Source organism: Onychostoma macrolepis, chromosome 10, assembly GCF_012432095.1.
Source record: "Onychostoma macrolepis isolate SWU-2019 chromosome 10, ASM1243209v1, whole genome shotgun sequence".
Lineage (NCBI taxonomy): Eukaryota > Metazoa > Chordata > Actinopteri > Cypriniformes > Cyprinidae > Onychostoma > Onychostoma macrolepis.
Window position 1 is genome coordinate 19,346,585 of NC_081164.1, and position 27,018 is coordinate 19,373,602.

Genomic DNA, 27,018 nt, shown 5'->3' on the forward strand with positions numbered 1-27,018 from the left:
CGAAACGTGCATTTTTAAACGAATCTAGTGAGTCATAAAGACACTTGCTTCATTCCTAAATGAATCAGCCGTTCAAACAAATCAAATGACTAAACAATTCAGTGATAAAATTAGTGATTTGCCGCCACGTACTGGCAATTGTAGTTTCATAATTAAAGGATCATTTCAGTTATTTAAATCATTTCAATCAATCAATATTTCTATATTCATTTTTTTATATATATTTGAAGCATTAATCTCATAACATTGTTGTGAATTTAAAACAGCCATGCCTGTGTTGTTCTGTGCCACCTCTGTAGTGCAAATGAATTTTGTTAATATTTATTTATTTTGATTGGCATCTTATTCTTCTAATTCTACTTGAAGAGTTCAGATGCAAAAGTCTCTAAGTGCCGTCTAAAATCTTCATCTAAAATGTGCATTTTTATCAGGCTCCTATGTTTAGGTTCAGCTATTTTACTCTAGCAATGTATAGGTCTTTTCTATGCAATGAAAGTGAAATAGCTAAACATAAATATAGGAGTCTGATAAAAATGCTCATATTAGAAGAAACTTTCAGACAGCACTTAGAGGCTTTTGCATCTAAACTTCACTTGTTCTTATTCTATTGTTTTAATTAGAAATTTTGGAAAAGCTTATGAATCTAACTTTTGAATTTGACAAAAGATGACATGCTTTTTATAAAGTTAGAAAAGGAAAATCATTGTCAGATTCATTAGGCGCTATGTTTAGGCATTGATAGTGCCATAGTTCTGAGTCGAAGGTTGCGAACAGCTCCAAGTAGAACGCCACATGTTGTCATCTCGAAATTACAGTAATTATGACATGGCGTAAATGCAGCATTTGTTTCTTAATGAATCTACGGTTTTGAATGAATTGTTTTAATGAATGATTCACTGACTTACTCATTAACAAAAGGACTTGCCACCACCTACCATCACTTTTAGTTTCACATTTAAAGAATTTCATTTTTAAAATCCTTCCATTTTATTGAAAAAAAAAAAAAAAAAAAGTAAAAATTTACAAACAATCTTATAGTATTTATGCAATTGCAAGTGCAGTGTAAATGCATTTATCCCACCTTTGAGGTGCATTCAAATCTGTGCAAATAAATCTAAATGCCACTTCAGATGCAGTTTCTGTGTCGAATATGGCTTATTTCGATACTGGTTTAATTTGATTGGTAAGAGCCCTATAGTCTCTTATTACTCTAATTGTATTTACCGATTAAATATAAGAATTTGACATGCATATCAGGTTAGAAAAAATTACTGTAACTATCATCCAGAAAAACGTAAATTGTTATTTTTGTAGTAAGATTTAATACTGAATTAAAGTTGAGTAGAGTTGATCGTGACCCTGAGAATATCATTGAAATTCCCACCCCCAAGACTTACGCTCCATTTCCTGGCCCAGGTATGAGCACCAGCGGTTCCTCATGTCTTCGACAGCCACCATGTCTTTCTCCTCCATCTCATCCACCAGCAGCAGTGGAATACACACCACCACCAGCTCGTTCATGATGCTCAGACCAGCGTTCACTTCAGTCTCCTCTCCGGTCTCAAAGAGGGCAGCCGCGTGTTCGTTCAACTTCTGCAAGACACACAAAAAAAGAGCCCACAAAAATCAATACATAGAAACATCCTCTACATCCGAGACTGTTTTTACTGACACAAAAAGCTGATGTTCTTTGCTATGCAATTAAACACTCTCAAACTTCAAATGCAGCAGGTAAACTCTCTAACCCCTTTTACCACTCAACTGGAATGAGCAACTAGCTAGAATGCAAAAAAAAAAAACATTGCAGCACATTAGCTTTGTCAATGTTAGCAGTATTTTAAATTAAAGTGAGCAGAGGGTAAACAGCACAGCTTGAGATGAAGTCAAGTCCTCTGCAGCGCTCGCAAAAGGTGAAACAAGGACAACGACGTGCTTCCCGCTAATGTGTTTACGCACTGAGCCCAGTACGCTTCCTATTCCAGGACTGATGATTATATTACGAGCACAATGGCCGTGTGGGGGTCACTGGGTACATAGATGGGGAGAACGACAGTGAATTGCAAAGTCAAAGCAAATGTTTATTACAGTTGATTTACAACAGCAACAAATAGAAGCTTAAACTTTCAGCTTTTAAATCTAAGTAAATCCAAATGCCATGAAAGTATGAAAAACGCTCTTCCCCCAAGCGAAACTTTGACAGGAAATGAAAAAGGCATTTTGAGCTTGACAGATAAGACGTTTATTCAAATTGTATTTGCAAAACCACATATATGCAAACTATTGCCCTTAATGCACTCTGTACTGAAATGCTAACCAGATTTGTTCCAGTCATTGGTGTTAGAAACAATGTTTACAGGAAAGCGTGCGCATTGGCACAAATAATACTGATCTGAGAGCTGTTAGGAGCACAGTTTGAGCTGGTCCTAGATCCGGGTTAAGAGGAGGTGGTTGATTCACTTACTAGCAGGCACTCTCTGCGGTAATGTGCGATCAGCTCCTCATCGTGGCCCCTGTACGGTCCTTTTAGCAGGAGCTCTTTGTTGTACTGATAGGCGTAGATCAGGTACATCAATGATTCCACATAACTTAAATAAAATAAGTGAAGAGAGCATATTAATATAGCTTTTTAATTTAAATTTTATATATATATATAAAAGATACATTTGCAATCCTAATAAAATATAAGGAAATTAGTAAAAGGTTACATGATAAATGTTTCTTGACTGTGGCAACTTAAGAGTTGATAAAACAGAATATGCTGCCATCTAGTGGTGATATAAAATAAATCAAAAGAAAAGTCAAGAAATAAGACAAAAACTTCACCTTTTCTTTAAGAATAATTCCAGGCCGATCAACAGGAAAACTGTCGTGTCACGGAATTTCCTGTAATCCTGATGCCAAATCTGTGCCAGAAGTAGCAGCATAAGATTATTTTAAAAAGACAAAAGTACAATTAAAAATAAAGTCATGAGAACATGCAAACTGCTTCCTTATCCTCAACACTGCATGATTTCACTAACCCTGTTGTAATGCATTTTAGGAAATCTAGGTCATCGCTTTTGTTTTTGGGTGCTGAAAGAAATACAATCTCTTGCAAAAGGCGGCAATATTAATTATATATCTTTTGGACAGAAAAGAAAGAATATATAATATACACATTAGTGCTGTCAAACGATTAATCGCATCCAAATTAAAAGTTTTTGTTTACATAATATGTGCACGTGTACTGTGTATATTTATTATGTATATATAAATATACACACATGCATGTATATATTTAAGAAAAATATGTAACGTTTATATATTAAAGATATTTATATATGATATAAATTATATGAATATAAAAATGAATGTAATGTAATGAATGAAATGAATGTAAATATTTTCAAAATATATGCTATATGTGTGTATTTATATATACACAATAAATATACACAATACACACACACATATATTATGTAAACAAAAACTCATTTTGGATGCGATTAATCATTTAACAGCATCATTTGATATCTATCTATCCATCCATCCATCCATATACAGATATATATATATATATACACACACACACATACATACACACAGTGGGGCAAAAAAGTATTTAGTCAGCCACCAATTGTGCAAGTTCTCCCACTTAAAAAGATGAGAGAGGCCTGTAATTTTCATCATAGGTATACCTCAACTATGAGAGACAAAATGAGAAAAAAAAACAAAACCAGAAAATCACATTGTAGGATTTTTAAAGAATTTATTTGCAAATTATGGTGGAAAATAAGTATTTGGTCAATAACAAAATTTCATCTCAATACTTTGTTATATACCCTTTGTTAGCAATGACAGAGGTCAAACATTTTCTGTAAGTCTTCACAAGGTTTTCACACACTGTTGCTGGTATTTTGGCCCATTCCTCCATGCAGATCTCCTCTAGAGCAGTAATGTTTTGGGGCTGTCGCTGGGCAACACGGACTTTCAACTCCTCCAAAGATTTTCGATGGGGTTGAGATCTGAGACTGGCTAGGCCACTCCAGGACCTTGAAATGCTTCACGAAGCCACTCCTTCATTGCCCGGGCGGTGTGTTTGGGATCATTGTCATGCTGAAAGACCCAGCCACGTTTCATCTTCAATGCCCTCGCTGATGGAAGGAGGTTTTCACTCGAAATCTCATGGCCCCATTCATTCTTTCGTTTACACGGATCAGTCGTCCTGGTCCCTTTGCAGAAAAACAGCCCCAAAGCATGATGTTTCCACCCCCATGCTTCACAGTAGGTATGGTGTTCTTTGGATGCAACTCAGCATTCTTTCTCCTCCAAACACGACAAGTTGAGTTTTTACCAAAAAGTTCTATTTTGGTTTCATCTGACCATATGACATTCTCCCAATCCTCTTCTGGATCATCCAAATGCTCTCTAGCAAACTTCAGACGGGCCCGGACATGTACTGGCTTAAGCAGGGGGACACGTCTGGCACTGCAGGATTTGAGGCCTTTGTTACTTTGGTCCCAGCTCTCTGCAGGTCATTCACTAGGTCCCCCCGTGTTGTTCTGGGATTTTTGCTCACAGTTCTTGTGAGATCTTGCGTGGAGCCCCAGATCGAGAGAGATTATCAGTGGTCTTGTATGTCTTCCATTTTCTAATAATTGCTCCCACAGTTGATTTCTTCACACCAAGCTGCTTACCTATTGCAGATTCAGTCTTCCCAGCCTGGTGCAGGTCTACAATTTTGTTTCTGGTGTCCTTTGACAGCTCTTTGGTCTTGGCCATGGTGGAGTTTGGAGTTGGACTGTTTGAGGTTGTGGACAGGTGTCTTTTATACTGATAACGAGTTCAAACAGATGCCATTAATACAGGTAACGAGTGGAGGACAGAGGAGACTCTTAAAGAAGTTACAGGTCTGTGAGAGCCAGAAATCTTGCTTGTTTGTAGGTGACCAAATACTTATTTTACCGAGGAATTTACCAATTAATTCTTTAAAAATCCTACAATGTGATTTTCTTTCTTATTTTGTCTCTCATAGTTGAGTTATACCTATGATGAAAATTACAGGCCTCTCTCATCTTTTTAAGTGGGAGAACTTGCACAATTGGTGGCTGACTAAATACTTTTTGCCCCACTGTGTGTGTGTGTGTGTGTGTGTGTGTGTGTGTGTGTGTGTGTGTGTGTGTATATATATATATATATATATATATATATATATATATATATATATATATATATATTTTTATTTTTTTTTTTTTTTTTTTATATATATTTTCATGTATATTTTTCTTGTATCTAATTATATATTTTTCATAATAATTTTTAATAAAATTGAAATATCCAGTGGAAGCTGTATTTTAATTGTGACAGCAGGAAGATGAATTCATAAACTGCAATTTTAAAGAAATTCAACATACTCAAAAGCGTTAGTATTTGGAACAAAACCCAAATACATAATTCAAACGGGGATTATGCATCCTGTTTCCAACCTCAGAAGTTCAGAAACTGACTTATCATTCACAATTCAATTTCAAACAGCAGTCAAACCTGAGTAAGAAACACTTCGCTCACCTCGTATTCCTCCATGTTCACCTCGTCAGGCTTAATAAGCTCCAGTTTAGCACGTGCCACCTTCATGATGCTCTTACACCTGCAGGGAAGAACAGGGTCGCCACATTAGAGCTCAGGCGTGACTCATGAGATGCTCTCAGGAACGAGCTGCGTCCTCTGGCCATGAATCATACTTTATTACCCAAAACAAAATGGAAAGAGAGCGTCGCATCTGGGGCCGTGCGCACATCAATCTAATTACCTCGCTCAAAATAGAGGAGAAAGAAATCAATTTGCTTATGAATATGGATCACGTTCCTCACCGGAGCGTGCAGTCTGCTCTGGAGACACACGAGACTGCGTAACGAGACAAAAGCCTTTCGGGCGTGCAGACAGGAAGCTGTTTGGTAACACAATGATCAGAAACAGTAGCGACTGCTGTGACGAGCTGATAATCACTGTCTGTGTCAGTCTGGGAGGCTCGAGACAGAACTGGCCTTTGGAAGAGGGTTCACTTCTAAAATCAATCAGTTATCAGTGAGGCGGTCCTGTCAAGCTACAGCATTGTGTGTGGCTAATGCTTGTCTTTCATATTTGTCAATTTGAGGCTCAACTAACTGTATAATACAATTGCCATTCATAAGTGCAGTTAAAGAGCATTTCAGAGCTAAACTTATAATAAGAAAGCTTGAATAAGAAAGAATAAGAAAGCTTGTTAAAAATACAGTGGTCCCAAGTATTTGGACACTTAAAAAAAAAGATTTTTACAAAAAATATCAAAATACGTTTGTTTAAAAAAAAAAAGGTTCCCACAGCTTTTGACCATTGAATTTCATGATTTCTGAAGATGTTTTACTGTACTATTTAAAAACATTTTATAAAGACTGAAGAGCAATTTCTAGCTGATGAAATATTGTGATGCAGTGTCAATTATAGTATAGTGTCAATTTTTTTTTTTTTAATTAATGTGAATGTATTCATTTCCATAACTTTTACAGGCCTAGAAATCTTTCTTCCAGGCTTTATATAATAGGAATCCTGTCAAATTAATGCAACTGAGCACTTATATAATGACATTCATACAAGCGTGTCTTCAAATAATTAAAAATGTAAATAACATTTAAAAAAAATGAAAACTGTAGTTCTGTGTTGTGTGTATAGAATCCTTATGATCTGATGTAGAATCAAGTAAAAACTTGATGAAAACTTTTTAAAAAATAATGAAATTAAAAAGACTACAAAGCAGTAATTTTTTAGCACTTGCTTTTTAGAGAGATGCTTTGCAGTTTGTAAAAATAAAAATAAAATTGAATAAAAATAAAGATTCATAATGACTCGTACCTCTCATCAAAGCCAAGGTTTCTGTCGGCGAACTGCATGAGCAGAGTTCTCTCCACAATCTTTTTGGGTGCCTGGTTGTGAATGAAGTAAACAATGATGTGCTGCAGTCGGTAGTCCCTCTCAGGGGGCGTGTCCTCCTGAGCGAACCTCAGTAAACGAGTGTACTCTACTTTCATTGCCTGTTAGCGATAGAAAGAAGTCGAGAGACAGTGGGAAAGAAATAAAAAAAAAAGAGTTAGAGATATGCAGAGATGGATGTGTTTATTTAGAAATGCACATGAGCAAGAAAATAACTGAAACTTTCTATCTACACAAGAAGATACAAAAAAGTAATGACTGATTTGGTGCATGTGGTTGTAATGTATGTGACTCAATCTTCTTTAGCTGTAGAAATAACAGCCTGCGTGCAGAGTGAAAATACACAGCTGGACAACAAACGAAGACACAAATCAGAGATCTGCCAATTAAAAAATTAAGTTTAAATTTATGTGTTTACAAGGGCAATGTACAAGAGCCACAATTAGCCGAAAGGCTATTTTTCATCTGTAGACCCTTGATAAAATCTTAAAAAGCCACCCTTTGTCCAATAGACAACAGACAATACTCACTTACCACTTGCTATCTTAAATGCAGTCATCTTTAAAGTTTTAATTAACACTCAACATTGTTTGATATGTTGTGTGAAGTACACAATACTGCACAGCCAAAGATACCCAAACCAATGCTGGCTTAACAAAAAAAAAAAGAAAGAAACCTTTTATAACACACAGGAGCAATTACATTCAGCTGACAGCAGATGGCGACAAAGTAAATACTAAAAAAAAACGAACGCGGTACCTTAAGATCGTCATTTTTAAACAGATTCAATACCTGCTCTGAACAGCACAGTGGGAATTATATATACATGAAACATTACATAAATATATTTAAATTTAATTACCAACATTTTAATATTCCGTTTTTTCACTTTAAACAGAACTGAATGCCTATCACCTACAATAAATAAATAAATACAAATAACTGACATTGAATTTTATATTCACAGCACTAATTTCATTTAATCACTATTGAGACCAAAGAACTGGAGGCTGCTATCGATCCAATCTTAGGTGTCAACAAAACATACACACAGTAGATAATGAATAATTATAATCAATAAAGAACCCTATCAGCATAATAAAACAGATTGCAGAGGGTATTTCCATAGCCTGCAGTGTAAAAAGTGAGCTCACAGAGATAATGAGATGCTCAGGGAGGGGGTGTGGTCAAAGAGCTAATAGGGTTGGGTACCGAAACCCGGTACCAATATGGCACCGGTACCTAAGTAACCGGTATGTACTAGAACCGAATCAGAACGCAGATTTCGGGGCCTCATTTCGGTGCCATGCCTGAGCGATCGATTAAAATATTTTTCCTTTGTTTCTCCGAAACGAACGTAAGAAGCATCATCACCGGCACCGCACGTGAACTCACGTCGGAAAGCTCAAATAATACAAGTCCAACAAATCTTTGTAGTAGTAACGCAAGTGTGCTGTTTTCACATTCCTACTTAAAAGCACAACTCGGGAAATGAGAGCATCCGAGGAGCGCGTGAATGCAGAAATTACACTTGCTCTGACGGCAGCAGGTAGCGTTCCATTAACTAGCTAAGCTAAACATGCATAAATTAGGGCTGGGCGATATGAGCAAAAATTCATATCTCGGTATCTTTTGGCTGATGTGTTGTGTATATATCTCGGTATTTTGTATTTGGATTAAACAAATAAAGTGAATGTAAGCATGTTGGCATATATTATGTGCAAAAAGGGTTAAAATCACATTACATTCTAATATTGTAACATTTCAATCTAAAAACAAAAATAATGCTTTTAAAGCAGAAGTTAAATTTACTAAACAGTAGAAATGGCAATTTTGATTACCCCATTACTTTACAGTTAGTGCTATCATACAAATACACTTACTTGTAGGTTTAAAATTCTGCATACATCACATTTATTGCCCAACTACAAATATTTCAGCAAAATGTATATTTTAGTCAGAGTTATTGCGCTCCGTCTGTTTGGAGCGCGTGCGGCGGCGCTCGTTCTAAATGAAGTCTGTGAAGTTTAGCGGAGAATCGCAAAGCAAAAGCTCACGCACTTCTGACAGCAAAATGGAAATATTTCCATAGCTTTCTAACATTTACAGATGGAGAATATGTAAATTCACATTATCTGTGAAATGTAAGTATGCATTAGGGAAAACAACACATCTCAAACACATTAAACAGCACGTCTCTGTCAGAGCCGCTTTAAACTGAAACTATAGGCTAGTATATCTTACAAGTTTGTTTTTTTTAAAGCCCTTCATATAAAGCTTGTCACGTTTAGAACAAATTGTATTATGCACTTTCTCTGCAGCAGTTCAGTCTGTGTCCTCCCTAGATATTTTTTCAGCTGCGCTCGTATCAAGCTTATAAAGAATATATCGATATATCATAGTAACTCAATATACCGCCCAGCCCTAGCTTAAATTAAAATGCCTATAACTAAAATGATCTTGTATTCACGTTTTTAAACCTGTTGTCCAACAAAAGAGAACATTATAACCTTTTTAGTCCACAGCAGTTAAATGCTTCCTTTTGTGATCTGATGTAGCTTCTTGTCACAGAATGAGGCAGAAAATATGTTCCATAGTCTACTAATGCATCGATTAGCAATGGATTATAAATATACTTAATTATTATGAAAATACCAGCGATGGCTTGAATAACACAGATAAACTATATATTGTTGTAGTCGAGTGTTTAATGTATTTGTTTCATCATTCAAAACATTTATATCTTCTGTTACTCAGTTACAGCAATAGCAATGCCTTTGTCCATATTGGGGATTTCCTGGAGCTTCATGAGTTGCATATACAGTATGTTTATATATACATATACCTGTGTATATATATATATAACAAGTATCGGTTCAGGCACCGTTTAGGCACCGGCACCGTTTTAAAAGTATCGATTTGGCACCGGTATCGAAAAAAACCCAAACGATACCCAACCCTAAGAGCTAATGAGATGCACAGGGGGTGTGGCATGCAGCAGGTCATGTACCTTGAAGAACGCTGCTTCAGGCCCACACTTGTCATAAACACTCCTGGATTTGCCAATGGCCATTATGACACCCTGCATGTTTGGGGTCATCATTGCCTGCCCAAGGAGGGAAGGATATTACTACACCGGCCACGCCTCCAAAACTCTCATTGGCCAGTCCACATGCTAATCGCAGCACAGATCAGCCACCAGCGAACGAACTCAAGCCAACCCATTGAAGTAAACAAATTAGCTTAGAACAGAAAAGCTAATTCGACATCAAGCATTGAAGATGATTAAACATTCAAAACAGGCTCGTCATGCAGGTTAATGTGTCTTCTGCTTCTTTAAATAAGTAATGAACGTAGACGCTAAATTAAAGTGAAAATAAACAACACAATGATCTGAAGCTTGCGCTACATGCTTCATGAAGGAAAAGAAAGAAAAGACAGGCAAAACAGGACGTTTCCTATTTTGTAACGTTTTACTGGGGACAACGTTAGTAGTCTGGGAGTTCACGGGGAGTAACTTGCATATAATGTTAATCTGAAATGGGTTTGGCATGTCAGAGCAGGTTGTGAAAGGGATGCTGGGAGTTTTAGGGCTGCACGCTCATGACCAAACTTTTTTTGGGACTCTACCTCATCATCATAACCTCCCTCCTTCGACTGAATGACGAAGGTTCCTACATTAGGAATGGCCACCTCCACCACCCGCTGAGGTGCGGGCGGAGAGGAGGCAGAGCCGTCCTGCTCAGGGTCAAGGGGAGGACAGGGGTCAGAGGTCACCTCGCTGTCAGGATGTGATGACTGAGACTAAGAGAGACAGAAAGAGAGAGAGAGAGAGAAAAAAAAAAAAGCTCTCCGAAAGAGAAAGTGGGCCAGAAGAACTGAGAGAGCATCTAATCCAGTGCTAATCTTTTTTGTTTCTTTTTTATTTATTATTTTTTACCACCATTTTTAATCTCAATGAGATCATGGATACAAGCTAAAGTGCGTTAAGTGTTATCTACCACTAGCATCATCAATTTCAACTGGGATAATGTTTCTGATTGGCTGAACAAATAAATAGCTCCACCCAAACCTTTTTGCTTTTTCAGGGAAATCAAACTACTGCTGCTCTTATTTTGACTTCTGAAATGAGACAAGCTCGATGACTGATGACAAATGCAACCTCCGAGACAGCTAATGAATGACTTATAGATGTCTTTTTATATTAAACTGGGATAGGAGAAACTACGTGGGGAGTAAAATGTCTGTGCTCTTTTAATTAATATATATATATATATATTAATTATAATTATTGACAATGAACTAGAAATTAATTGCCGAAAACAACACACAAAATTATTTGACAAATTACTGTTTTCTCTCTTTAAAACTGAATGTTTCACCTAAAGAAAAACAATTCAAACATTCTCATTAAAGTTTTAAATAACATTTTGATGAACTACAAATTTATTGCCAAACACAACACATACAAATTACTGTACAACATACTATTGTGCTTTCTTTCCTTAAACAGAACTTACTCTGTTTCACCAAAAAAAAAAAAAAACACTATTAAATATAGGCTATTTAATGAACATTTTATTATAATTACTGATTAATTCCAAATGAGTTACAAAACTCTACACATACAAATAGTTTTTCAAATTACTATTTTGTTTTCTCTCCTTATTATTATAGGGATGTAACGATTAAGCGCGAGCCGGTTGAAAATCGATTCAAATCGGTTGAGATGCTATACAAATCACGATTCAATTAGGGGCAGGAGTTTATTTGAATGTATCTCTGAGGGGAACTAACTGTCTTTAGAAAAGTTTAGATGGTATTTATTCTTTACATCTCGCCTCTGTATAATGCAGATTAAAGTTCATAAATGCAGCGCTGCTTTGTTTACAGCGGAAACCAAGGAAACGCTTAAAGCGCCACCTGCTGGCAGAGAGTGAATCTGCGTCTCATTCAGCTCATCTGCTGCTTCTGTTTTATGCAGATATTTTTTATGTATAGTTTCACAAAACTGAAATCAGACCATTCTGTTTTTGCTTCAGATTTCGAAATTATACAATCTAATTTAGATTAAAAACTGCTCATGTTGCATGTATGCAGCATCTTTGTTTGGATCATGATTAAAATGCAGCGGTTGCCTCTAATTTTAAATGGAAAGAGCACGGACAGCCTTATTTTGTTTATATGAAGAGATTTCTTTCATTTGTGTTACTTATTTATTTGATTTGGGGTTTATTTTAAAATTTCAATTTAGTTTTGTTATTTACATTTACATTTTGTTATTTAGCACAAAGCGACTTACAAATGAGGACAATAGAAGCAATCAAAACCAACAAAAGAGCAATGATATCCAAGTGCTATATTAATATATTATTATAGTGTTATATTTCAATTTCACAAAGAAACGTGCAGCATTTTGTCCAAGCAATAATAAAAGGACACATTTAATTTATAATTTGTCTTAAATCTCATTTTGTTAAAAAAAATTGTGAATGGAATCGAATCGTGAATTGAGTGAATCGTTACATCCCTACTCCTTAAACATATTTAAACGTCACCTACAAGAATATATATTTTTTAATTAACACATTTAATTATTGATGAATTACAAATGAACTGCCAAACACAATACACATAAATAATTTTAAAAATTACAATTTTTAAAATTACTTTTTCTCCTTAAAAGCTGAATGTATATGACCTACAAAAATATTACTGACATTGAATTATATATACTGATATTTCATCAATATTAGTACTGAAATATTGGAGGCTGGTGTCAATGCCAAACTTAATCGTCAGTAAAACCCACAGAACCTCATCAGCTAAAGCTGACACTTCTCAGTCTACAGTAATATAACGAATGAAGAACCTTATTTGCATAATAAGAAAAAGAGTGCATAATAATTTCTTAAAAATTGCACATTATTCTAATGGATGAAGCAAAGCGCAAATGCAACAACATGGATAAAGAGCTTTTTTCTTTTTTGGATATTTGAGTAATTAGAACCAAATACCCAAAGTCCAGTGTGTTTATAAGACAGATGGAAAAAGCATGAACAGTATGAGATGAAAACTAACACAAATTTCACATCCTACAAAATAAATACACACAATTTAAACCTATTGGCATTTCTTCTCATTTGTAGACATGAATATTTGCCCCTCATCCAACTACAGAACAGCAGAACTTTCTAAACGCACACTTTGAAGAGTGTTTTGGTCTCCAGAACTGTCTGAGGGACTCAGACCTTGTGTTTATGTATGTCTTACTGTGTTGAGCAGGGCTTCTGGACTCTTCTCATCATGCTCAGCTGCGGCTTTGCTGATGGCTCTCTCCGTGTCCTCCTGCATGTGTTTGGAGTCTCCCGTGGGAGACTGCTGCTCCATGTACTCTGGGTCATGCTGAGAGGCTGCTGAGGAAGCAGAGAATGAGTTTCAGGACAGTTGTTTCAGATGGTATGGCCACAGATTCAGACATGTGAAAGGCTCACCTGTGTTGTCTGGAGGGCAGGGTTCAGTGCTCATGGGCTGGGGGGCCACGCTGGCGGCGGCCAAAGCCAGTTTCTCCTGCTGGAGTTTGCGTGCTTGTAGAGCATCCCACTCCTCCATCTCCCTCTCAAAGAGCTTGTTATCTGCCTCTACATACTCCTTCAGATCAGGAGGGAGCTTGTCCAAGCCGCTGAGCATCTGCCCTGTCTCTTTATCAAACTCCTCTGTGATACACAGAAACATGGAGTCAGCATTTCACATACATGAAGTTAAATGAGAACGTATCTTACCGGTTTTTTTTTTTTAAATTAAGCTAAATATGATTTTGACACACAGTTTGAAACCAATTCCTACACCTTAAAGAACACTTTAATAAAAAATAAAAAAATACTTCTTTGAAAACACGCTCAACAGGACAATTCTGTACCCAAAGTACAAATAAATTAACTATGGAAGACTATAGAGTGTCACTTGGAAATAAGGAATCAATTTATTAATTAAAAAATAAAAAATGTAAATAAATAATTTTTCAAATTGTCAAAGAAATACACACACCTTAAAGTTGTTCAAAATATTGCTAAATGCAACAAAAAAATTATTTTGGAAACTGACTAATAAAAACACACTTAAAATATTTTAAATCATATTTGTAAAACATTTTGTATATTTAATTTTTAAATTAATAAATTGATTAATTAAATATACAGTTTCAAACATTTATTTTGCAATTTGAAAAGCAATTCATTTAAATTTTTATTAGGGATGCACGATATTTATCGGACAGATAAATTATCGACCGATATGGGTGAAAATGACAATTTTTACTGCTTCGTTAAATAAATGAAATCCGATAAAGTACGCTTGCTGGTAAATGAATCAATCAGTCTGATTTATCTGAGAGTCATCCACTTTCCGAGTGCAAGTGACTGCAGCTTTAAACTGCAGTGACTCTCAGCTTGTGTCATGCTCATTAGGTCATCATTTGTGAACATGTCTTCGCCGGTCTGGAAGTTTTTCTCGGTGGCAGAGGAGGACAATACTATTGCTATTTGCAATACATGTTGAGCAAGGATTCCGAGAGGAGGAAAAAAGGCATAAAGTTTTAACACAACAAATCTTAAATCTCACTTGAAAGGTCGTCATCGTGACGAAGCTGTATTAAAAGAAAATAATAATTAGGGACTTTACGCAGCCTCCACTGCTGGAACGACAACGTTCGTGACTTCAGCTGCTACTTCGTGACATTCTACTGTAACCGTCTACTGCCGTAGTCATTACAACGTGACAGCTTATGTAGTTAAATGTTGCGTTTTATGGTATATTTATACCATTTAATTCCATCAGTATACGATTCTACCATTAGTCTTTCATTTAATTTGTGTTGATTATGTTTTAAACTTAAGCTAATTTTAACGATTTTTTTTTTAGTATGTACAAAGATATGTCTGCTGTTAGCAACAGCACCTCAGCTAGCACTGAGACTAAAGATATGTGAAGAGAATGTAATTATTGCCTAAACATCCTCCTCATAATCCATCATTTGTATTTAAATAAATGACTGAATGCCGCGTTGCACCGTCCTGGTTGTTAATTTGTTGTTAATTGCAGATAAACCATAGTTCTGTTAAACCATTTCTGTTACTAAGTATTGTGGTGCTTTATACAAAAAATAAAAACATTTGAAGAGTCAGGACTGATGTTTGCTATTATAGTTAGGCCAGAGCTACTAAAATATCAGTTTCATCAGTGCATCTTAGATTTTGTATTTTCCTGGGTGCACAAACTGCAGATTATATGAAAATTATAATATAAAAATGTGAACTTATTGGTTATCGGTATCGGCCATGAGAAGGACTTAATCATCGGTTATCAGTATTGGTAAAAATTTTTCATATCGTGCATCCCTCATTTTTATTTTTAAATTAATAAATTGATCACCAATTCCATTATATCTTTGAATAGGAAACTGAAGCCTTTAGACTTCACTACTCAGCTCATTAGCTTTTGACAACTCATTAGACTAATTAATGAGTACATTTGCATATGCAGAGTAAGTTACCTTCAATAAGGAAGGGTTTTTTGTCATCGATGTACATGAGGCAGTACGCGCTGGCATTGCGATATCCTCCGAACGAGTCTCGCACCAGCTCCTCCCAGGAAGACTTTGTCACCGAAATGTCATTGTATTTCATCCATCGTTGTTGATGTGGGTCGAAGATGTACGCCCAGTAGTGACCTGCGTTAGCCTGACCCTCGTGGACCAAAACAGCATGCAGCCGGTATGGCACCTGAAACGCATCATCATGAACAATATGAACTTGTTTTGGGGTCATTTCTAAAACGATCTGAAAAAGCTTCTCACCTGCATCATGGACTTGTCAGAATACATAAGCTCGATGGTTCTGTGGATTCTAGATATACTGGCCTGCAGATCTGACACCAGACAGAAACATGTAAATGTACAAAGCCCAAAGCAACAGGAAACAGAAATCAGGCTGTATCAGTGTAAGCATATGTTTGCATGCATGCGTGTTTGTACCCCTGGTGTCGTTCTCCACTTCACTCCTCCAGCGGTGCAGACAGCCCTCCAGCACCCGCAGCTCCTCCTCTGTGATGTGTCGTGGGGCAGGGTGCATGGGTAGATCTGGCGGCACACGAGACTGAGTGAACGGTTTATGGATCGAAACTCTTTGCTGTTGTTGCTGTTGTTGTTGCTGCTGGGCCTGTGGACCAGAGCTGGAGCCCTCAGGTGGGACAGATGCATCCGGCTGCTCCCCTGTGCTGTAGTCCATGCACAAAAATACTTTAATATCTCAAATGCATTAGCAAAAAAAAAAAAAAAGAGCTATTCTAAATTAATTTTCAGTTTTGAAACAGGTGAAAAAAACTTGCCTTGCTAGAGGTGGCAGCAGTGCAGTCGTGCCACCAGGTGGTGCTGTTGTATCAATGTCCTCCACAGGCGATGTACACACAGGCTTGCTGGACGCAAACTCCATGGCGTACTGGAGAACATCGGCCAGAGGAAACCGCTTGGGCCCTGAGCCATAGCTCAGATACCTGTCACAGAGAGAATTTTAGGAAAAACGGATCACAAATGAGCAAAAGGGTTAGTTTTCTATAAACTGACAGCAGAAAAATATGAAACATTTAGTCTGTCTGTATCCTGTTACTCATGAAAAATACAGACAACTCAGCATGTGACTTTCATATTTTCATTAATCTAAAAGCTCTTTCATGTTGAAAGCTGAGATTTTCCTGCTATGTAAGTTAACAGCATGCTATCTCTAGATCAGGGCAGAGGCTAAATAGAGTTAACAAACCTCTCCAGTCGCTGCTGGAGAACAGTCAGGTGCTCCTTTAGTCTTCTGATCTCCTCTCGTTTTATCCGCGTGATGTCTCTGTTCCTGTCCATGTACCTGGAATCAAGTGCAGACATGCAGTTTCACTGAAATCTCCATTGTATTTTGTATTGCGTATACAGAATCCTTAGTATTTAAAAAGGAATCAAGAAACAACTTGAAACAAACCAAAAACGTTCAAGTCCCCTTTAAAGTACAGGTACAAGCAAAGACTTTTTACTCTGTTCACGGAAAATGAGTTGGAGCTCTTAATTTTGGACTCTCAAAGTACACCAAACAAGGTTAGAAAACATAAAATAAAATAAAAATGAAATTAAAATAAATGCAAGAATGAAAAGGCCAATCAAAATTCAGCATGCTAATAAATGGAAGAAAAAAAAAAACAACTATTGCAATGAAACCATTGATGTTGGTTGGATTACCACTGGGAAATTATTCAAGACAATGTGAGATTTTTTCACATCTTATAAAATATTTAAAAACACAGAAAAAAATTATTTTAAAAACATTTACATATGTATAAAAAAAAAACTAAAAATATCTAGAAAGTATAAAATGAATAAAGATTAAAAAACAGACAGCACTAACCTGTCCATGTACAGCATGGAGGGAAACTCTAGCTTGTTGTGAATCTTCTCAGGTCGGCCTAAGGTTTGATTAAACTCAAACCTTGACAGTTCAAAGGTCAAAACCGGTGGGAGTTCTGTGAACCAGTGCTGGAAAGAAGAAAAAAAAAAACGACACACACCAAAAATTAGCATATAAGAAGACTAAAGCCAAATGTCTTCTTTGCCTATATATCATCAATGAGAGTGAGAAAATGACTTTAAAGTCTTTAAATGAATTTGACTAATTTGATACAATTTTCACACTCCATTTTCTGAGTCTAGAATTTTCTTGCCATTTACTAAAACCAGAAATCTGTATTTAGTAGTGTTTTAACTCCAGCATGCCCCAAGAAAAGCCCATCCATGTGACCCATCCCAGCTCCGCCTCCCATGCTGACAGCTGGAATGAACACTGGTGACCTGATCGCATTCTAAGCCCTGAGAAAGACACAGTGTGCTGGGCTTTCATTAACATCCCAGCCCGTTGGTGCCCAGAATAATGTACACCAGAGAATCTCCTTCTTTATTTGCACTCAGCTGAAGTAATTAGCAGGAAGCAGCTGCAAAGGGATCTGCCCAGGGCGGCTCTGATGACTGAAAAGCCATTATGTAACATCTCGGTCAGAGGTCACATGTTTTCTTTTTCTTCACCTCAAAGATTGATAGAACAGCAAACAGAAGAAATATCTTAGAAAAAGGAACAGTTTTAGGTGTTTGAGCATATTGTGGTGCTCTGGGACAGGAAAAAAAAAAAAGAAAAAAAAATAGACAACCTCTCTACAAACCTCTTGCCCTGATTTGGCGGAGTTCTCGGCAGAATGCAAAGACTCAATCTCTCCTTCTATCATGGCTGCCTCTAAACACTCGTGCAGATCTTTGAAGCCGTTCACCTGGAGAGGGTACTGCCCAAACATCTCAGTGTTCTCAAATTTCTTTCCTGTAAAAACACACAAGCTCACATCATTGTCTTTAAATATGCTCCGCAATGTGCTCTGCATAATGATAATCTTATGAGTGTAATCTCTTTATTTAGCGGCCGGCCACCATATGGATACGGCACTGTGAATGTGTCATGCACAAGAAAAAAATACCCAAACAAACATGCCAATTTGGTCTGCACATACAGGAAATCTTAAGATTCTATCATCTTGACAAAGTAAAATGTTCACTGACTAAACTTGTCTGTATGTAACCAGCTACGATCAGTGCTGTCATGTTTAATAAGCCCACGCCACTCACACATCAACAACCATTACATCGTTTTAGAACTTGGGTTCTCCACATCACATTAACACAAGGTCACTTTTCATTAACTAGGAGAGAGGACTCATACAGCCGATGAATACACACCTTCCAGGACGCCCACAGCCAGGAAACGTCCATAAAACAGGTCAACCATCGGGTTCTTCGGCTTCTCTCCCTCTCTGTGTAGAACAAGAGCAAACATGGAGTCACATGGTGCTGGAAATGTTCTGAACTAGAGTCGTCGGTGTCCTTTGGCTGCAGGAGTCACATGAGGACTGTCTTCAGCAGGTATTTAACGGTGCTAATTGAAGTCATACAGGTTAATGTACCACATTAATCATCATTAATGTCTGTTCCAGCTGAATTTGTGGTGCGGTCATACATCATTCTGACTTATATGACAGAGGAACACAGAGATACAGTGAAAAGCTTGTGAAAGCGTCATCAGATATTCTGGTGGGACGTATATGGTCTTACCTGTCCTCCTCTGCCTTTATCTGAAACGCGTCTTCAAGCCAGTCCAAGAGTTTATGGGTGAACTCACTCACATCCTGCTGTACAAACAAACACACCAATTCAAATCCTGAATAAATGTATTCTTGTTTTAACTGGTCTCAATTGGTCCTAGAAAATAACTATTTTGCCCTTGTCTGTGCTTTCACTAAGTACAAATGTGGCACTAAAATGTGTCCAAAATAAAAGCAGTCACATGTACCATATTAATCAAAAGGTCAGGCTTATCTTTGATGCTGAGAGTGTATAAAACAGATTGACCCTTGGCACAATTATGGAGAGCTCAATAAGTGGACCTATTTTTGCAGCATTTTGTTTTTCCCTGAAGCCCACTTATGAGTTTACTTTTTATATTGCACCAAAAAAGTCCATTTAATTTTACCTCATCAGTGATTTTTGGAATGAAACACACTTTTTGTTACTACTGTAAGATCTCCAAGACTTTAAGGTGCACTGTACCTTTAAGACTATATTCTGTATGTAAATGACAGAGACCTACCTGCTGAGATTCACTGGACTTAAAGGCATCCTTGAGGATCTCCACGGCCCTGGACGGGTCCACATACTTTCTCTTGGAACCCACCAACAAAGAGAAAAGGCACCTCAGCTCCTGCATAAAAGGCAGGTTCCTGTGCTCCTATGGGAACGCAAATGGAGAACAAATTAAAACCTTAATAGCACATGAGGTGTTCCTGCAGCTCAAACAGCAGAGCATAGCACCAGCAACATCAAGGTCATGGGTTTGAGTCCCAAGGAGTACATAACTGACATAAAATGTCAACCAAATGCATAAAAATGTAAAATGCATCAATGGTTTTGGGGAGTCGTATGTTAACTTAACATTGATATAGGGTATGATGGCACATAGTTGAGTGGATTTGGATGTTTAGAGTTGATTAGTTAGGTCTGTCAACTTTCAAGTAAGGATATCTATGCCTTACAACAATCTCAATGTCATACAGGGGTCAGAAACCTACACCAGATCACATCTTCTGGATTTTTTTCTTCAGAGGACACTTTTAATTGACAATAGATTAAAGTCTAGAAAATTAGAGCTTCTCCACTGACCCAGCAGATGAAAAGAACGAGCAATAAAAGAGAGAGAAAAGGATGAATCCAGGGCTCTGTGGTCTTCTATCAGTGGATGAGGTTAAGCTCAGATTAGCGGCCATGTCTGCTGACCCTGTTCACAGGCTCGGGGGCCCCAGAGGAACATACTGAAGAAAGAAATCACACAGACAGCAGCTAGCCTGCTGAGCCGAACACAGAAGCTGATGTGACAGTTTAATAGCGAGAATACAGGGACCTTGAAAAAGCACTTCCTATACTTCAGCTCCTCTGGTCACAGCCCAGTCAGTTAGGTGAAAATCAGTGCTTGCAACAGTACAATAATGTCACAGCATGTAACTGAGGAAGGTCAAGCAAGGTCACAATTGCTGGTGAGAAATGGAAGCTCTTATGGCATATGAGCTGGCTATCGGGCGGCCATCTCACCTTCTGATTGCGGGGCAAGTCCTGCATCCGTGCAGGGGGGGAATAATGCAACACCAGCCTCTGGAACTCCAGCAGGTTAAAAAGAGACTGAAATATATAGATAAAAAGATAAATATCAGTATTTGAGAACAGTGTGCAACAGCTCTAATGTCAACACAACCTTGTGATGATATATTGGTTGAAAAGACTGCATGTGTTTCCTGCAAACGCATTTGCCATTTTTCTCAGGCTTAGTTTAAGTGTCACTACAGTTTCATTGTGTGAATGACTGACGGATTGTTTTTGGTGACAGATTCGCACATTTCAGTGTCTCCTCGTCCAGATCTATAAATCCACAGAGCTGTGAGCGCCAGAGCGGCTGCGCTTCCAACATGAGCGGGGGCTTCTTCAGGCGTCAGGTTACACACAGGAGGTAAACAGCATGTGACAGTACTCAACGATCATTACTCAGCTATCAACATGGTTCATGTTCTGACACCGTATAACAGACACAAACAATCAGGCCTTAGTAGGACCTGAAGTCACCTTCAAAGTTGTTTTAAAAAGCAGACATACAAACACAAAAATGAGTGCTATATTAATGTGTCAAGATGCTGTTAATAGTAAATAACTTACAATTACGCTATTAAGCAATACTAAATATATTATATATATATATATATATATATATATATATATATATATATATATATATATATATATATATATATATATATATATATATATATATTTGTAGACACCCATATACACACAGTTCAAACTTCTGAGGTCGGTTAGATTCTTTTGTTTTTAGAAGTCTTTTTGTTCACTGAAGCTGAATTTATTTGATGCAAAAAAAATGTGTAAATATTATTATGATAATAATAATAATAGAAAATATTATTACAATATTATTATAACATTACATCTTAAAATAAGTTTTTTAATTATAATACATTTTACATTTTAATTTATTCCTTTGATGCAAAGCTGAATTTTTATTCATTACTTCAGTCTTCAGTGTTACGTGATCCTTCAGAAATCATTCTAATATGCTGATTTGAAAGTGAAAAAAAGTGAAAGTGACGTGACATGTGGCCAAGTTTGGTTTGCATTTACCCCATCCAAAGTGCACACACACACCGTGAATGGTGGCGCCCGGGGAGCAGTTGGGGGTTCGGTGCCTTGCTCAAGGGCACCTCAGTCATGGTATTGAAGGTGGAAGAGACCACTGTACATTCACTACCTACCTAGAACTAGACTAGAACAGAACTCGCAACCTTTGGGTTACGAGTCCGACTATATTATATATATATATATATATATATATATAATATAAAATAATATAGTCGGATATTTTACTGACCCCAAACATTTGAGTGTTGTTTATTACATAGTTTCTTGGCATATTTCATCTACCCCAGTGCTCTACACATGATCCAGCACCATCTAGATGCATATATTTAATTTCATCTTCTCCTAATTAAATATACTGACGCAATTAACAGCACTGATACAGCAATATCTCTGCATTAATAACTGCAATACAAGGCCACTCGAGTTGATCAAGACTGAAACACACATGGGACTACCATAATCAAACTGTCTGGAGTATTAATCAAGCAATAAGACAATTCAAATTAATTCATTAAACTGTCATTTGTTGTTTTTCAGTTCATTAAATAAGCAAATGTGTTTCTAATTGCAAAGTTATCACAGCGGCTGACACTGACCTGTATAACTGCACTGAACCAACACGTGTTCCCCACGTTCTTCAGCCCTACGGGACAGTTCTCCTGCCGCTTCCTGTCGTGAGGGTTGGGTGAATCGCTCCATACTTCTGTGTGCGTGCGCTTCAGGCTCGCCTTGTTCTCGGCGATGCTGGCCTCCAGGACTCTGAAGCACAAAGACACCAAACTTTACTCCAGTCTGGTTACTCCACATATAAAACCGTTATAAAATAACTCATGTGGTACGCTTTTTTGTACTAAAATCTACAATAGTACAAAATATTCAGCAGGCTAAAAGTTAAAAGCACAGATAAAACCCCACCTGCTGATAGCCTGCTCTTCATCAGTGATGCCCGTCTCCCTGAAAGCCCTGCTCGACTCCTCCAGACTGAGAGCGATGGCCCGCTGAAGGTCATCTTTATCATCTCCAGTGAGATCTATTACATCTGAAAAAAATCAAAGGAACATTGAAAGGGAACAAAAATGGATTACTAGCAAATGATGAGTGTGTGATTTTATATTTATCTACCTATCTAATATGCAGTATATATGATATTTAAATATAAAAAATATTTAAAATTTTAGTATATAATAAGATTTAATAATGATTAAACTTAACAACACTGAATTTAAAAATACATGCAAAAGCAACAACACTGTGATTTTTTGTTTATTACAGTAAAGCTGCTCTGAAACAATCTGTATTGTATGAAGTGCTATAGGCCTAAGTTTTCTCCACATATTAAATTGGGATAGGAAAAAAAATACATTAAAAATATTACATGCTTCACAATGAACATAGCATTTACACAAAATTCACTCAGAAATATTTTTTTTTAAATTTGATATTTAACATTATCAAAATTGTTAAATATCACCCAATTAATCGGCTGGTCAAGAGGTTATAACACACTGTCACGGCAATGGAGAAAATCCTGAATATCTCTTAAGCGCATGTCGAGAGCTCAAATAAAAACATGAGGCAGCATGCCAAACTAACATTCCCTCTGTCAGCATTTTCTCAGCAGTAGGACTAGAGATTGTTTCATCATCATTTGAAGCAAGCTGGGAGGAGTGGCAGGCTAGCTTTTTAAAGGTCTGGCTCTCTAAGATGATGTGCTTGTATTTATAAGAGAGCTGCCAGAATTCCCACTGTTATGAGTTACATGATGGCTCATTTCAGTATCTCTTTCCTTTCAGCAGGGCGTGTGGAATAAATATTAATTTTCTGGTTCGACACAGCAGTGCTAATTTACTCCTGCAGTTTTGAAGTTAATGACTCAATCCTGAAATCCCACTTATTAAGTTCAGGCACAGATTGAAAACTAAAGCAGAGAAAACATTTTTGCTGTCAGGAACAGAGCATTTACAGCTGGTTCTTCACTCAGCTTTCATTTGCGTCATGGCATTTGATTGCACTGCATCACAGAACGGTGTAACCTTCCCCTGGATTCCGGCCAATCATTGTTCTGAGATTTAAATACGTACTTGTGTCAGCCTGGCTGCCCACACTGATGTATCTATCATTGGTGATTTGGGCCGTCTGGTAATAGGTGGCTTCATCTTGCTGCGGGACCTTGGCATTCTTCTCGGTGAGAAAGGCCACCGCCTCAGCTAGGTCACCATTACTGACCTGGACACAAATACAGATGTTCAAACACCTGTCATTACATACAATATAAAACTACTTATCTTTGAGCAAATAATATGAAATTTGCATCTACCAAATCTGTTGCAAATAAAGCATACAAGCCATACTATACTAGTTACTGAGTTTATGAAACCGATATTTCACCTGCAGTGCCTGCTGTAACAGCTGAACATCTGTAGTTCCAGTAACTTCCCTCAGCTGGTTCAGTAATGTCTGCTGGTGCTGTAAGAAAGAAAAAAAAAAAACACAGGAGAAACGCATTTTTAAACAAACAGACAAAATCAAAACAAATTGATACTTTGCTGTGATCTGTACATACTGTTCCATATTGAAGGATATTTTATATGTCATTTGTAGTATGCTTTTCTTTTTTACATTCAATTATCTAACATTTGCTTGAAGTTAATCATCAATAACACTAATAAATTAGTGACTAGTAACTAATAATTAATTAGTAATAAATCTCTGAAGGAAAATATCTATTTTTTTTACACTTTACAGTATAATGTTGTGATGCTTAAATTTCATTTGTATTGCATTTTTATTTATTTATTATCGCAACATGAAAGTATTAAAGTTTATGATCTTTGTGTTATCAAAAACTGGAAATAAATATGATATCCATAAGCACAACTGTTTATTCTCAAATTTACCCACTTCTAAATGTCATATTTAAAAAAGGCAAACTGTGTTAGTCATATTACGTGTTTCTTCCTGTCTAAGTGGGTGTTTTTGGCAGAATATGCTGCCAAATGGATCAAACACTAAAAGTCCGGCTCTGAGGATCCAACTGATTGCTGTCACCAACACCACTCAGGAGCAAACAGAACAACATCGCACACCTCTGGCTGGGAAACACAGAGTACTGGCCCTTTATCTCAGTCCTGGCTGCGATCAGGAACGGCATGAGTCAAACACAGACTGTGCCAGGCCAAAGAGGGAGGAGCAGCACTCCTCCCTAGACCGAAAAGCAGTATGACTGATCTGTTTCTACTCATTTGGGCTCTACCGAATCTTTTACAAATACTTTCCTGCTTGCCTCAAGAGTTTTGAGTTAGTGACATGACATAAACGAATAGCCAGTGGCTAACAGATGCTACACTGACCTTTTAATGCATTGCATGCTTTACGTTCAAGATATGACATGAACCGTGTTGTGTGCCGAGCGTGCACGTCCCAACCCTCTGAAGGTGGCACACCCCTCCCTGAGATGGGCTATGTAACACACATTTCACAACAGTAACATGATAAAGCAACACAACCTCATAGCCAAATCAGGGCTGCTGAAACTTACAGTCTGTTCACTTTCAGTTTATGCGAAATACATAGTTTTATATTCCCCACCACCTGCTGTAACTCATTCAGTTTCATGAAGATCACTTCTTCAGTTACTGCATAATACTCTGATAAATGATCTGCCTACTTAACTAAATAGATCATTATTCTATTAAAAGCCAAAACGACCCCTCAGTGAGCACTTAAGATGTATTATGTTAAACAACCACTACAAAAAACAGACGTGTTTACATACAGATTTACATACAATCTACAAAAACACTAAAACATAACACAAACTAACTAGAAAAGCCTATTTTTATAAACAAATTAAATAATACAACAAAAATTAGATACATGAAGAGCCAATTTACAAACATATGATATGTAAATGTAATCTACAGAGATTAAATTTAAATCAAAGAACAAGAAAGCCCTAATGTTTACAAACAAATGAAATAACGCCACAAATCAGTAAGAATGTTTATGAACTGATAAAACTGAAAAAAACGAATTACACATCTACTCAACAGTCTGTTTACAAACAGATGAAATTGAAATCAACATACCACAAACCAACAAGACAAGATGTAAAGTTTAAAAACAGATTCAATAAACAGACAGCAACACAAATACAGATCTCATATCAACAAGAAACGCCTAATGTTTACAAACAAAAGGGCAAAAGTATGAATATATTTTATGAAGCAGCAGTGTGGGTGTCAGAACATAAACAAACCCGCTTACCAAACAAAAACTCAACATGAGGTATCCTAACACTTCTGAACACTCAAACGGAGACTTTGCGGGGCATTTAGTGAGATTTAAGAGAGTTTTGATGGGGAAGTTTAGTAGCTTTAGCCATGTTAGCACAAACGCGCCTGGTTAACGTTTAGCTTAGCGGGCTTATGCTGTTTTATGTATAGTTGTTTATTGATTTAAACTGTTTAAGTGATTTAACACTCATACGTGTGTTAGCAGAAATAGTCCAGCAAATAAAAGCAAACACAGAAACGTGAGGCGCGGCTAATGTGAAGCTAACGCTAGGCCTCAGCAATCAAACTGAGCCACTGGAACTTTCAACGCGCCCATAAACCTCCTTATGACACCAAACGAACCGAGCCGAGACGAACCGAACTAGGCCGAACCGGGTCTGTGTGTTAGGACAGCGCGCGTTACCTTCTGAGAGTGCTGCTGCAGGACATTCTGCTCCACGGTCATGGCCGGTTCCGTTCCAGACGAAATGGACTCAGGTTCGAGGGTAAAAACGGAGCATACAGGAATTAGAGGAGTTTGATATGGGAGAGTTTAAAAAGGAAAAACCCTGTACTCATCCGCGCTGCAACGGCGCCATGACGAAGTCGAACAGTACAAACACATCTGACATCTCTGACATCCATTAGCTGGGTCTGAACCACACGCGCCCGCGCCTACGTCACAGCGAGTAAACACTCCCCTACACGCACACATTGTATAAACAAAACACTACACACATAAAGCAATAAAAAAATCGAATCAGTAAAGTCTTGACTAAAAAACCCGATGTTTATTCCCAAAAATAAAATACGATGGTCTGTACACGCAAATAAATACTGTCACCCTGTGTGGGGTAAGTTGTCACAGTGGAAACCATAATGGTAAAATTATTGGTTGTATTATAAAACGATTATGAAACACAAAATAATTCACAAAACTGTAACAGTTAATATACAAAAAACAAAACAAAA

The 27,018-nt window shown here is 37.2% G+C and overlaps 1 protein-coding gene across 4 annotated transcripts in view; it reads right to left on the reverse strand.

Moving 5' to 3' along the window:
- The window catches only part of usp25 (ubiquitin specific peptidase 25), a 29,966-nt gene extending 3,246 nt beyond the window's left edge, over positions 1–26,720 (reverse strand). Inside the window, exons 1-25 of one of the 4 annotated variants that reach the window (XM_058790218.1) lie at positions 26,471–26,720; positions 24,161–24,238; positions 23,854–23,998; positions 22,688–22,811; positions 22,369–22,531; positions 20,657–20,743; positions 19,662–19,799; positions 19,127–19,203; positions 18,755–18,828; positions 18,190–18,341; positions 17,385–17,512; positions 16,758–16,853; positions 16,330–16,494; positions 15,977–16,218; positions 15,800–15,870; positions 15,497–15,725; positions 13,440–13,661; positions 13,219–13,358; positions 10,576–10,749; positions 9,956–10,051; positions 6,868–7,046; positions 5,548–5,626; positions 2,824–2,903; positions 2,462–2,585; positions 1,398–1,593 (exon numbers count right to left, since the gene is read on the reverse strand). In XM_058790218.1, coding sequence (XP_058646201.1) covers positions 1,398–1,593; positions 2,462–2,585; positions 2,824–2,903; positions 5,548–5,626; positions 6,868–7,046; positions 9,956–10,051; positions 10,576–10,749; positions 13,219–13,358; positions 13,440–13,661; positions 15,497–15,725; positions 15,800–15,870; positions 15,977–16,218; positions 16,330–16,494; positions 16,758–16,853; positions 17,385–17,512; positions 18,190–18,341; positions 18,755–18,828; positions 19,127–19,203; positions 19,662–19,799; positions 20,657–20,743; positions 22,369–22,531; positions 22,688–22,811; positions 23,854–23,998; positions 24,161–24,238; positions 26,471–26,512 — 3,301 coding nt within the window. In that variant the 5' untranslated portion in view covers positions 26,513–26,720. Of the gene's footprint in view, positions 1–1,397; positions 1,594–2,461; positions 2,586–2,823; positions 2,904–5,547; positions 5,627–6,867; positions 7,047–9,955; positions 10,052–10,575; positions 10,750–13,218; positions 13,362–13,439; positions 13,662–15,496; positions 15,726–15,799; positions 15,871–15,976; positions 16,219–16,329; positions 16,495–16,757; positions 16,854–17,384; positions 17,513–18,189; positions 18,342–18,754; positions 18,829–19,126; positions 19,204–19,661; positions 19,800–20,656; positions 20,744–22,368; positions 22,532–22,687; positions 22,812–23,853; positions 23,999–24,160; positions 24,239–26,470 lie in introns of all 4 variants that reach the window. The other 3 variants (XM_058790217.1, XM_058790220.1, XM_058790219.1) reach the window with 3 other exon arrangements.
- Between the last annotated feature and the right edge of the window lie 298 nt (positions 26,721–27,018).